Source organism: Oreochromis aureus, linkage group 3 (assembly GCF_013358895.1).
Source record: "Oreochromis aureus strain Israel breed Guangdong linkage group 3, ZZ_aureus, whole genome shotgun sequence".
Classification (NCBI taxonomy): domain Eukaryota; kingdom Metazoa; phylum Chordata; class Actinopteri; order Cichliformes; family Cichlidae; genus Oreochromis; species Oreochromis aureus.
Window position 1 is genome coordinate 49133599 of NC_052944.1, and position 12961 is coordinate 49146559.

The 12961-nt window shown below is 43.2% G+C and overlaps 4 protein-coding genes and 1 pseudogene across 4 annotated transcripts; 2 read left to right on the forward strand and 3 right to left on the reverse strand.

Moving 5' to 3' along the window:
- The first annotated feature begins 3089 nt into the window (after positions 1 to 3089).
- On the forward strand, positions 3090 to 5087 carry LOC116311581 (histone H4). Its single transcript, XM_031728731.2, has one exon. The coding sequence runs from the start codon at positions 3098 to 3100 to the stop codon at positions 3407 to 3409; it is 312 nt and encodes a 103-aa protein (XP_031584591.2). The 5' UTR covers positions 3090 to 3097; the 3' UTR covers positions 3410 to 5087.
- Positions 5088 to 6185: 1098 nt separating this feature from the next.
- Positions 6186 to 6749, reverse strand: LOC120439481 (histone H3). Its single transcript, XM_039610537.1, has one exon. The coding sequence runs from the start codon at positions 6714 to 6716 to the stop codon at positions 6306 to 6308; it is 411 nt and encodes a 136-aa protein (XP_039466471.1). The 5' UTR covers positions 6717 to 6749; the 3' UTR covers positions 6186 to 6305.
- Positions 6750 to 7016: 267 nt separating this feature from the next.
- Positions 7017 to 7459, forward strand: LOC120439485 (annotated as a pseudogene).
- A 2049-nt stretch (positions 7460 to 9508) lies between these two features.
- On the reverse strand, positions 9509 to 10183 carry LOC120439476 (histone H1-like). The gene has a single exon (XM_039610531.1). It carries the CDS (start codon positions 10145 to 10147, stop codon positions 9509 to 9511), a length of 639 nt encoding a protein of 212 aa, XP_039466465.1. The 5' UTR covers positions 10148 to 10183.
- Positions 10184 to 12302: 2119 nt separating this feature from the next.
- LOC120439486 (histone H2B 1/2) lies at positions 12303 to 12723 on the reverse strand. The gene has a single exon (XM_039610541.1). It carries the CDS (start codon positions 12704 to 12706, stop codon positions 12332 to 12334), a length of 375 nt encoding a protein of 124 aa, XP_039466475.1. The 5' UTR covers positions 12707 to 12723; the 3' UTR covers positions 12303 to 12331.
- Positions 12724 to 12961: the final 238 nt, after the last annotated feature.

A 12961-nucleotide genomic window follows, 5' to 3' on the forward strand; every position in this document is an offset into this window, starting at 1 on the left:
GTGCTGTTCAAATTGTCATGCCTAGATTGGATATGGGGTCAAAAAAGTTAGATTTGATCAGAATCAGAATACCTTATTGATCCCTAGGGGAAATTATTTTTGGTTACAGTGCTCCAGTATAAACAAACAGTAACAAAGAGAGACGAAAGAGAGACGAAAGAGAGACGATTGATGTGCTTTCGCCTGCGGTGTGAATGTACCCTAAGTGATGAGAAGACAGAAAGACAAAGAAAAAACAAAATGCAATCTCCGAGAGGCACTCGCGATTCTTTTTTCAGTGTTTTTTTTATAAATAAATAAAGAAAATTAGGTGGTACAGTCATTATCACTTTGGTGCTTCATGATTTGACTAACTTTGACTTTTATTTATTATAACTGAAAGTCAATCAATTATACACACACATATTTTTTTCATTATGGAACCTAATCTGACATTTTACCAATCAAATCTCAATTTGAATCATTTGCTTAATAATTTTTTGCCCATCGTTTTAATGCAAGCTGTAACATTTTTGCTGACATGGTCAGCAACAATATTGTAGTGTTATGTGGTGTTTGAATGGTGCTCAGTTTGTACTAAGAAGCCCAAAGTGTGGCGAGAAAAATGCCCCACACCATGACACCAGCAGCCTGTACCATGGATGCAAATCAGAATGGATTCATGATTTAGACTAAATTCAGACTATACCATCTGAACATTGCAGTAAAAGCTGACACTAATGAGACCAGACAATGTCTCTTCTGTTGTTCAGTTTTCATGAGTTTGTTCAAATTGTAGCCTCACTTTCCAGTTCTAAACTGATAGGAGTGTGGTCTTCTGCTGCTGTGGTGCATTTGCCTCAACGTTTTATGTACTGTGAGTTCAGACATGTTCTTCTGGATACCTCGATTGTAACATGTAGTCATCTGAATTTATATTGCCTTCCTATCAGCTGGAAGCAGTCTGGCAATTCCCCTCTGACCTCTGACATCAGCAAAGCATTTTCACACAGAGAACAGAATCAACTTTTTGGGATTTCCTTACTTTAGGAGCTACAGATGTTTGTGGGGTAAAATCTCAGCACATCAGCAGTTTATGAAATACTCAGACTAACAGCCATGCCATGTCCAAAGTCACTGTTAGGTCTGCACTTGCAGGCCTCGCTAACTCAGAGACTTATCCCTGTGAACGAAGCAAGACACTCAGAGCTCAGTCCATTTTAACTTGCAAGGGAAGCCGGTCTGGTCAGGATCCAGAGCTCCAAGCTCCTCACCTGATCTCAGTCAACTTCAACTCCAGCCTTCCCTCGCAGCTTTTTATTTAGTGAAAACATAAGCACCCCATTGTAAAACCCATATGGTGTGTCATAAAAGCTAAGGCACTGTGTGTGTGTCTGTGTGTGTGTGTGTGTGTGTGTGTGTGTCTGTGTGTGTGTGTGTGTGTGTGTGTGCATGCATGTGCGAGCACGTGAGTGAATGTGTGTGTGTGTGTGTGTCTGTGTGTGTGTGTGTGTGTGTGTGCGCGTGTGTGTGCGTGTGTGTGTGCGTGTGTGTGCATGCATGTGCGAGCACGTGAGTGAATGTGTGTGTGTGTGTCTCTGTATACGTGACTTCCTGCTAGTCATATGATTACAACCGTTTTAACAACATCTCTAGTCATAAAAGGGTCATCTCCCCTCACCCCGTATATGGCTTAACCCCTTTAATGGTCCATCATATACAAGCACAGGTGAGCCCATAAAGGCCAGGAAGTGAACATTCCTTACCAAATAAGGAAACCAGAATCTTACATGCAAGTGTACCTGGAGTTTAAGACAAGGTTTACAATTTTAAGCACAACAATGAAAACTTTTATCAAAATCACTCCAACAGTTAATTAAATCAGTTTTAATCTTGATCTTGATGATTGGTTTGACCTTCAGCAGGTTAGCTTGTCCATGTCACCCAGAGGCCTCACTGTTTGTCATTGGTCAGGTGCTACCAGCTCCATCCCCTTCACATGAATGTGCTACTAACTAGTTGGGAAACCCTGGGTTATTGATCGAGTTTATAACCATCTTCATGTAACCTCATGTCCTGATTGCTGATGTTACATTAAGTGAATCCAGATAACAGTGAGATACAAATCAATCAAAAATAATGCATTAGAAATGCATGCTGCATTTAGAATTGTTTTTCTATAATTGTAGTTTTTACCACGACATCTAGAATACATCCTACTTATCACTGCATGTGTTGAAATTATGAATAAATTCATCTTTTAATCTTTACTTCTGATCTGGAGACATAACGATTCATCTAAAAAAACATAAGGTTAATTTCAATATGGCAATAAAAATGAACATACACAAAGTAAAATGAAATGTGATGTTCATACTGTATAAACCACTGGATACATGAAGTTTACAGGTAGCAACATTCACAAGATGAAGGTTTTGGTTGTGATATTATTTTCACTCTTTGTGAAATGTTTCTTTGTTTTCTATTATTTTAATAGTTTGTATCTCTTTTTGCACTGAGTCCAGTGAAGCTTCTGACCTCAACTGAGGATATCTTCAAGACGTGGTAAACGACTGTCACTTCTACCATGTTTTAACAACTCAAGTAGATGGTGTGATAGTACGAAGAATGTTGTCTGAAACACTTTCCTCCCTTTGTTGGCATCTGAGGATTATTTATATACCACATCATATCTGTGCATTCATGATTACAGTTTGCATTGTTTCTATCAGCTGTTTTCAGAAGGGTCATTTCACTAAGCTCAGATTATGTCAAACTGGTTTCTTTCCAAAGACTTCATTTATGGGCTCAAAATGTGGTCATAAATATTTTGTACTTGTAAATCAGGCAAAATTATTTTTACACATACAAATCCTGATTTACAAGTACAAAATATTTATGACCACATTTTGAGCCCATACCCTTCGGTTAGACTTTGTCATTAACAAAAGACAATATTTCCACATTCAGAGAATAGAAGAGTGGGCGGAGCCACTGAGCTTCGAGCAGTCTAGTGAACCGTCTGTTTTCTTTTACGTCCGCCGAGCACACATAATAACACGGCTCCGTGTGCTTGAGGTTTATTCGACTTTGTTCGTTCAAGGAAGAAACTATAACCATGAGTGGAAGGGGCAAAGGTGGCAAGGGACTCGGCAAAGGAGGCGCCAAGCGTCACCGTAAAGTTCTCCGTGATAACATCCAGGGCATCACCAAACCCGCCATCCGCCGTCTGGCTCGCCGTGGCGGAGTGAAGCGTATCTCCGGTCTGATCTATGAGGAGACCCGCGGAGTGCTGAAGGTGTTCCTGGAGAACGTCATCCGTGACGCCGTCACCTACACTGAGCACGCCAAGAGGAAGACTGTGACCGCCATGGATGTGGTGTACGCTCTGAAGAGGCAGGGCCGCACTCTGTACGGCTTCGGCGGTTAAACTTATTCACTCTAATCCATCAAACGGCTCTTTTAAGAGCCACACACTTCACTTTAAGAGCTTTGTTCTGCGGTCTTGTTGATTTGGTCATGTTTTGGAGGAAAGTCTTGGAAATGTAAGTAAAATACCTGCCCGTGTATCCCCACCGACTTCTGAAGTACTAGTGCGTTACAACTTCACAAACAATTACAGACTGAGATTCCCAACATATGACTCTTCGTTTCGCTATAAAATTAAGGTGTTTGTAACGTGTGCTTTTCTTAGCAAAATTGCAATAACAAACTGAACTCCTGAGGTTACAGACCTATTCAATATCACTGTTTATTAAAACTCACCTATAGCAGGAGTGTGAACAGTCATACACTGAAAGACAGATTTCACTGATCTATCAGTTTATTTGTAAATGCCTTCTTGAGAAATCTGCTTGAAGCAGCAGTGCTTAGTTATTTTTTATTTTTTAAGATAACCAACCCACCTTTGATCTAGTAGAGGGTGGACATGAGTGGATGAAGCCCTGTGAAGCTTTTGAAACCTCTTCCTGATGTGTCTGAAATATCATTTTCACCAATCATATCAATGTAACAGTTTTGATGTGTGATCTTCCTTCTGACAGGCTTACTCAGTCTTACAATCCCGACATAACCTTCATACAAGGAACATTATTAAAGATGTTTTTAGTACCCAGATTTCATGCATTTGAAATGCAACATGTCTGTTTAAACTGCAAACAAAGTATCAACGGCAACTGTAAATGCTCTGTGATGAAACGACGCACATCGCAAACAAGAAGTTTCGTCAGGTTGTCTACGTTTAATTGACATGCTTCCAGGTAAAAAAAAAATAAAAATAAAAAAGCTCCTTTGAGGGAGCAGATCAGAATTACAGAAAATACACCATACACAAAGCGTGTTTGCATGTAGCACACAGCTGTGGCTCGCTGTCGGTCTAAATGAATCTCAGACCTAAATGAGTTTGCAGTGATTTATAATTATTGTAAGTGTGAACCTCTTTAATCTACTCAGCTGTCTTTTTTTTTAACTTTTAGTGCAAGTACTTTAAGGAACAAACAATGAGACAATGTTTATGTTCTTACTACACAGATTTCTGTTTTTACAGCAAGTTTATAACAAAGTCTGGGTAATAACTTTACAATTTAAGTCAAACACATGCCTTCTCTTGTTAACTGAGGTAAACTGCTGGCATATTTGTTTTAAATCCATACTGTCCAGTCTCTCCTGGTGGACATGGCACACAGCAGCATTGTTTAATCTCATTGTGTCATTGTTGACCTGAGCCATGTTTTTAGTCTTGTGAGAGCACTGAAGCTTCTTTCAGCCTCAGCTGAGGATACTGGGATGACTAAAAGCAGCCTGACAATTGTCATGATAATAATTACTAGTTAATCTACAGCACCAAATCATCAGTCAGTCACCTGTCCGAGCTACAACATGGCAGAGCTGCCTCTGCCACCTGATAAATAACAGTGAGACATTCCAAATACATGCAGTCACACATGTGCTTCAGATACAGTCATGAACCATCAAGTCATCATCACATTTCACCTTGATTATTTATTTATCTTTGCTGTTTTCTGTTATTCTATTGTTTTAATGTATTTTCTGTACAGCACTTTGTTCCTGTGCTGGGTATTTTAAAGTGCTTTATAAATAAAACTGGATTGGATTGGAACTGGATTCACCTGTGATCTTGTATCACCATTACTTCCTGAGCTTTGTGTTGGTTCTTCTGTCACCTGACAAATAGGACATACATGACAATAAGAATAAAATGTGTAGCTGTTTCAGTGTTTCTGTCAGTCTGTGCAGATCTTGACTCATCAGTAATGTTTGTAGGGTGAGTGCATTTTTAAAAGAATGAAATTATTGTGTCACCAACATTTTATTGTAGACATAATTCTAACAGCCTCTGTAAACTAATATCCTGGCTTGCTCGAGGCTCCGTTTTCTCTGACAGTTTCAATCAAAATTAGAAATGCTGCTCTGGGAGACTGAGATAAGTAATAGTGCTAACTAACACGTTATTCATGGTTACATACAATTTTAGACTGATGTGGGCCAAAGCCTAGCATAGCCTGTAAAGTTATTAAGACGGACGCATTTCACGAGTTAATTTGGCTTTAAGTGACTTACAGGTTTCTTTGAAAAATACTTTCTTATATCCAGGTTCTTCCTTTTTGCTGCCATCCTCCTCTCCTCCTTGCAGGTCCTCGCAGCGCAGGCTTGCCGCTGCTAAAACTAAACAGAGCTCCCTGAAAGGCACAGCCAATCACATTGGCCATATTTGTCACATGGGGTTCTTAGTGGTAGAGGTGAGAAGGTCAATCCAGCTATCGACAGTATAAGACAGCAGCACTGTTATATGTACTGGATCATTACCAGCAGAGCAGGACTGACACTGTGTTTCCACCCTTACAGTTACTTTAAAGAATTGTGTAAATATTTTAAGTAATATATTTTTGGGGAAGGAAAAAAAAAAAAAAAAAAAAATCAGATTCATGTTAGGCTTACTGTCATGTCTATAGTATTTCATATCACATTAAAACAACAGGAATTTACCAAAGGTACTTGAGAGCACAGGGTTTATCATGCTGCCTAGCATAAAGCACTCCAATGTGATGAGCTTGGGGGAAAAAAATAATAAGTCAATAAGTAAAGGAAATTTTAGCATACAACAATTCATGCTAAACATTAATTTAGAATTTTTGTAACTGAAGTCAGTTAATTCCACCTTCATGCCGACTGTAGTTTCTAGTATACAAATAGCATGAAGATTGGAGTTTGAGTATAATATTGATGTAACTGTAAGAATGGAGCGAGCTCTTGGTGCGAGTGAGTTGGCTCTGAAAAGAGCCGTTGTTGGTAGGAGAGCGTGTAGCTTAAGCTCGCTCTCCGCGGATGCGGCGAGCCAGCTGGATGTCTTTGGGCATGATGGTGACCCTCTTGGCGTGGATGGCGCACAGGTTGGTGTCCTCGAAGAGTCCGACCAGGTAAGCCTCGCTGGCCTCCTGCAGAGCCATGACGGCAGAGCTCTGGAAGCGCAGGTCGGTCTTAAAGTCCTGAGCGATCTCGCGGACCAGGCGCTGGAAGGGCAGCTTGCGGATGAGCAGCTCGGTGGATTTCTGGTAACGACGGATCTCGCGCAGAGCCACGGTACCGGGCCTATAACGATGGGGCTTCTTCACACCTCCGGTGGCCGGGGCGCTCTTACGAGCGGCCTTGGTGGCCAGCTGCTTCCTGGGGGCTTTGCCGCCAGTAGACTTGCGAGCGGTCTGCTTGGTTCTTGCCATTCTTTCTCTCTTTGCTTTTTACTGCTAACAGCATAAAATGTAGCAAACAGAGGAGACTCGCTGCTCTTAAAGTCTGTGACTGGCTGTGACGCGGTGCCGCTCCGGCTCGTGATTGGTGAGGGGCTGCACGTGGTGCGCAGCACCGTTCAGAGGAGCACCGCCCGCCTCGGTGTGTGCTGCTCATTGAAGAAAAGTGCATTGAATTTGCGCGCTGCCGCAAGCCTCTCTGCGATTGGTGCGTGACGAAGCTGCGCGCGCTCTGCGGAAATATAAGCGAGGCTTTGAGCAGATCGGGCCACATTTTCTCTTAGTGTCGATACTACGAAGAAAAGAACCTGTCAAAATGAGTGGGCGTGGCAAGACCGGAGGCAAAGCCAGAGCAAAGGCTAAGACTCGCTCATCCCGTGCCGGGCTTCAGTTCCCCGTGGGTCGTGTCCACAGACTGCTGCGCAAAGGCAACTATGCGGGAGCGTGTGGGAGCCGGCGCCCCGTTTACCTGGCAGCTGTGCTCGAGTACCTGACCGCTGAGATTCTGGAGCTGGCTGGCAACGCAGCCCGCGACAACAAGAAGACTCGCATCATCCCACGTCACCTGCAGCTGGCTGTGCGCAACGACGAGGAGCTCAACAAGCTCCTTGGGGAGTCACTATCGCTCAGGGTGGTGTGCTGCCCAACATCCAGGCTGTGCTGCTGCCCAAGAAGACCGAGAAGCCCGTCAAGGCCAAGTAAATGCAAAGCGCTCGGCTTCACCAACAACAAAGGCTCTTTTAAGAGCCACACACTTCTCTCTGAGCAAACATCCTTCTTGACATTAATGTGACTTTAACAACTTGTGTACTAGGAAATTTAGTGGGATGCATCTTAAATTTATTTTAAAATGTACATTCATTCATGTCATTTTTCATAGTAGGGATTCAAATGCACCTTAAAGAAATTACTAGCATTACTTTATTTTGTCATCAGGCAAGAGTAGAAATTCTAACTCAAAAATTTTAACATTACATCCAAAAATCATGGCATCATGGTTCACTCGCTTGATAATAAAAGCAGATCCTAAGCTCATGGAAACAGACCACATGGTTCATGACACGTGTGGTAAGACCACAAATCTTGTCAAACGCAATAGCAAATCATAACACAGAAGATGAAGAGGAGGAGAGGGACAGGTGGAGTTCTTTGGTGCTGCAGGAACTATCCAGGTACAGAGGAGGAAAATGTGGAGCTGTTAGCAACATGTTCAGCACTGCTGCTGAATTTAGGACATTTTGCAAAGTCACTTACATCTACACTTAGGTTTTTGTGTCTATTGTGAGTAGAATAAAACAACGATTACAATAGAATGTGCTTATGTAATAGGGGCAGCTGGAGATCAGAAGAACAGGAAATTATTGATAAGTCTGGGTTTTGTTAAAACAGGGGTTGACAAAGTCATTCTAAGGACAATAGAGGATTTGAGTTCTGAAAGCATTTCATGCGACCTTAAAGCTCTCAAGACTGAGATTAAGTTGCTGAACCCTGACCTCTGACGTGCCAAATCAGTTGGTTTAGCTATAAACTTTGGTGTGTAACTGTATAGTGGGAAGAATTTATTCAATAAAATGAGAGTTACACAGTTACTAGCCTGGAGAGAGGACAGGCCCCCCCAGACTGAACAATAGAAGTAGTATAAATACTACAGAGGAGGGGGACACAGGGCAGCCCCAGACTCTTCTTCAGCTGGGATATCAAAAGGATCGGTGAGGTCAAGAAGTAAACCTCAAGACTATATTTTGAAATAACGCAATTCCCTGCATCCTTAATGCTACAGAACTCCATTAGTTCAAATGTACATGAATCAAATTGGTTATGAAATGAGTAATGAAATAAATACATGCTAAAATTCAGCTTGGAGTAAAATGTGTCCCTGAAATCACCAAATATCAATTCAACTGGCCTAGATTTAGTCAGGTAAGGTTGTAGAGTAGAGCATTTCAAGTGGATTATATTGGCAAAGTATCATTAAAATATACAGTGTACTTCCACTAAAAGAGCCAGTGTAGGCTTTCAAAAAATAAAAATAGAAGTGAAATATCTCATATAGATCATAACATGTATCTATAAATGTAATATTTTCAGTCACATTTGTCGCCTTTTTTAAGATAAGATAACCTTCATTAGTCCCACAGGTTTGTTTGTTTCGTTACAGCAAAAGTGCAAAGTTATGTAGCAGAAGACACTGAAGAAGTAGATGACACTGGAATTGAATAAAATAAAATACTATATACAACAGCATAAAATAGAATACAAATGCTATATACAACTGAGTGAGAAAATACAAAAGTACAACTTTGTAAGAAAATACAAAGAATTGCACTTACAGCAGTCTTATTGCACATGTGTGGATGTGTGTGTTTGATCAGTGCAAAAGAAATAATAGAATCTTTTAAAATGTAGGTGATAACTTTTAAAGGTGTATTTCTTGTATGATAGTGTTTCATAGTAAAACAGGAAGTGGTGTGATGTGTTGTACTATGAAGGTATGATTGTAAGTATTGAGTTAATATTTGTATTGTTGTCTTTTCTTGAGTTGCAGACTTGTGAAGACAGCACTAATGTGCACCATGAAATGTGCACCATGATACTAATATGATTGATAAATGTAATGAGGACAATGGGGGAAAAAAAAGTGTGTTTTAATAATAAGGATATTATTGTGAATGACAGAGTGGTGAGTGAGTGTGAGGAAGGAGCTCTTGTGTGTTGCTGTGGTGGCTCTGAGAAGAGCCGTTGTTGAGTGTGAGAGTGGTGGCAGCTCACTTCTTCTTGGTTGCTGTGGCGGCCTTCTTGACTTTGGGCTTGGCGGCCTTCTTGGCGGGGGACTTCTTTGCTGCAGGAGCCTTCTTCAGCACCTTCTTGGGGCTCTTGGCCGCCTTCTTGGGGCTTTTGGGCGCTTTCTTGGCCGCCGCCGCGGGCTTCTTGGCCTTCTTGGGCGACTTCTTAGCGGCTGCGGGCTTCTTGGCTGCTGCTGCCTTTTTGGGCGACTTCTTAGCAGCTGCTGCCGGTTTCTTGGCTTTGGCAGCGGCGGGCTTCTTGGCTTTAGGAGCGGCTTTCTTTGCGGGCTTCTTGGCTTTGCTGTCAGTAGCCTTCTTGTTCATCTTGAAGGATCCGGAGGCCCCGGTGCCCTTGGTCTGCACCAGAGTGCCCTTCGCCACCAGGCTCTTGATGGCGGTCTTGACGCGGGCCTTGTTCTTGTCCACATCGTAGCCTCCGGCAGCCAGAGCCTTCTTGAGAGCGGCTGCGGACACGCCGCTGCGCTCCTTGGAAGCGGCCACGGCTTTCACAATCAGCTCGCCCACGCTGGGGCCGACCTTCTTGGGCTTGGAAGCCGTCGTCTTCTTCTTCTTGGCCGCCTTGGCCGGGGCGGGAGCAGGTGCGGGAGCTTCCTCGGACATTTTTCCCCTTTCGAGTCTGATCGAGATTCAACGAGATTCACGGTACAGTGATGGCAAGTCGGAAGCGCCACGCTGCACTTAAACGCACCATGAGAACCGTGGAGAGTGAAGGCAGCGCGCGCAGCTCTCGCGTGTGCCCCGCAATGCTTCATTTTGTGTTTCGTGTCTCGGGATCAAAGAGCTCAAAGTGAGTGTGTGAGCAGCACTGCAGGCCGACAGTGGAGCAGTCCACAGCGGGCTTGTGTCTCGTCGTGCAGGCCTCGTGTCGGGCTCTCGGTTCGTGGAGCTCCCAAAGCTCAGCGACTCGGTGCGGAGCTCAGCGCTGCTCGGCGGCTTCTTGCACTCTTTTCTCTGCTAAAACCGATAGAGCCGCAGCAGAGCTCCGTAAAAAGCCTTTTCCAGCTGATACACATGTTTGTTCACGCACTCCGAGTTAAAAGCAGCATCTGGTGAGCGCGGCTGTGGGACAAAGTGACGCCGCGAGCTCCCAGCAAACACACCGATGCTGCTGGAGGCCCACGGAGCAGCGACACTTCTGTGACAGCTGCTGACTTCTAACCAAAGCACAGTTTCACTCACATTGTTGCACATCAGAAGCTTCATTAGTGACCTTACAGCAGCTCGCTTCCACACTTTGGCTCTGATCTCTTAGTCTGCATTGACTCTGTTTCCTTCTACAGTTACTGACTCCACAATAAACAACAGCAGTCAATGAACACGTGAACACACACATCCACAAACTGATCACCAAGTGTCTCAATGTGTAATACTCAATACCTGCTAAAAACATCCACCATCTCACTGTTAAACATTCTTTTTGTCACTACTAGTCGAACATTTTATCCTTGTATTTTATTTATTTGATATACCTTTAATCCCACAAGGGGAAATTTCATCATTATTATTGTAATATAATATTTTTGTTGTTATTATTTGCTATTTATTTTATCCTGTTCTGCCCATGTTGGTGCATTTCCCAGCTCTGGCACTAATAAAGCTTATCTCATGTCCTGGATAGTGACCTCAGTTTAATCTAGTATTTTTAATTATGCCCAGTATGTCTCTGCTCCTCTTTCTGGAGGATTCTGTAATTCTCCCACCTACTGAAAAATATGTGGCCACAATTTTTCGTGCATGATAAGTAAAATGCTGCACAATAGCTCTGACCCACTCCATCACATGCTGACCAGTCACAGGAGTGGGTTTAGTGAGAGACTGAGAACCAAAATTCCCCTCTGAACACCACAGGAAATCATTCCTGCCTCCTGTACAGCACTTACTACAATAGTTGCATTATATGAAGGCAGATAGAAAGGTGGCCACGGAGCCACCAAATTAGATTGAAGAAAGCTTTGATGGAAATTCCTCTGGGCATTGCTAGGAAAGCTGGATGTGAAGGACACAGCAGGGCCTGCCTGTGGCATAGGCAGTATAGGCAAATTCCTACAGTGTCATCCATCCAGGGGCACCACAAGTGAGGAAAAAATACAGAAAAAAAATGATACAAATTCATATTTTCTTTGTATACATTTTGGCATCTAATTAGCCAGTTTTTGCCCTCTAATAGTCCAACAAACGAGCCCTTTGTATCCTAGTTAGTCTAGTTGTGTGTTAAAATGCACATCAAGTCAGGTGGGTTTATCATTTCAACTATGTGCAGTACAGTACACAGTGAAGCAAGAGCACAGTGCTGCATATAACAGACAGGACCACATGAATGTATGTATGGAGAAACTAACAAAATGAATACAGACGACTAAAACTATACAGAAACAACTGCAATAAAAAGCTGCAACATGATGTTGATACTAGTTTTCTGCACCAACACATTTTAATCTAATGACCAACTGGACTTTGCATCAGGAGTAAAAAAAAAAAAACAAAAAAAAAACAAAAACCCAAACACAATTATACTTGGCCCTAAAACCAAGTGTCAAATACAAAGTCACATTACTTCGGTTTGTAGTGAGTTTGTCTTTGCACAACGTAAAAAGCAGGAACACACTTCTGTATACTGGGTTCAGTACAGCGGATTAATATCACCCAGTGACACAAAGGTGCACATCCGCGATTCTAGTAGCTGACACAGTAAGTAGGATGTTTGACGGTAGGAATTATGCTCGTTAGTTTAAAGTGTGTGGCTCTGAAAAGAGCCGTTGTGTTGACGTCTGACGGCCAGTCCGTTTATTTGGAGCTGGTGTACTTGGTGACGGCCTTTGTGCCCTCAGACACGGCGTGCTTGGCCAGCTCACCGGGGAGGAGCAGGCGCACTGCGGTCTGGATCTCCCTGGAGGTGATGGTGGAGCGTTTGTTGTAGTGGGCCAGGCGAGATGCCTCGGCAGCGATGCGCTCGAAGATGTCGTTGACAAACGAGTTCATGATGCTCATGGCTTTGGAGGAGATCCCGGTGTCGGGGTGGACCTGCTTCAGCACCTTGTACACGTAGATGGCGTAGCTCTCCTTCCTGGTCTTTCTCTTCTTCTTGCCGCCCTTGCCGGCGGTCTTGGTCACGGCTTTCTTGGAGCCCTTCTTGGGCGCTGACTTGGCGGGTTCAGGCATTTTCTTTCCTCGATACTCGACGAATGAGCTCCGTGACTCAGAGCAGCGCTTTTTATACAGGCTGTATGCTAATACTACTGCGCAGGCCCTCGGAGCTCATTGGTGGAGCCGCACAGTGGGCCGGACGTTGTGTTGGAGGGAATTTATGAATTTTGCTGAAACAGGCGCGCATCTAACAAAGACAGTGGACTGTGTGATTGTGTCCTCGTTTGCTGAGACAGTCATTTGTTCTAAACGAGCAGTAAATGTAGAGCT

Bases quoted from the DNA above. Each gene is read 5' to 3' on its own strand.
- LOC120439476 (XM_039610531.1), bottom strand. From the start codon at position 10,147: ATGTCCGAGGAAGCTCCCGCACCTGCTCCCGCCCCGGCCAAGGCGGCC.
- LOC120439486 (XM_039610541.1), bottom strand. From the start codon at position 12,706: ATGCCTGAACCCGCCAAGTCAGCGCCCAAGAAGGGCTCCAAGAAAGCC.
- LOC120439481 (XM_039610537.1), bottom strand. From the start codon at position 6,716: ATGGCAAGAACCAAGCAGACCGCTCGCAAGTCTACTGGCGGCAAAGCC.
- LOC116311581 (XM_031728731.2), top strand. From the start codon at position 3,098: ATGAGTGGAAGGGGCAAAGGTGGCAAGGGACTCGGCAAAGGAGGCGCC.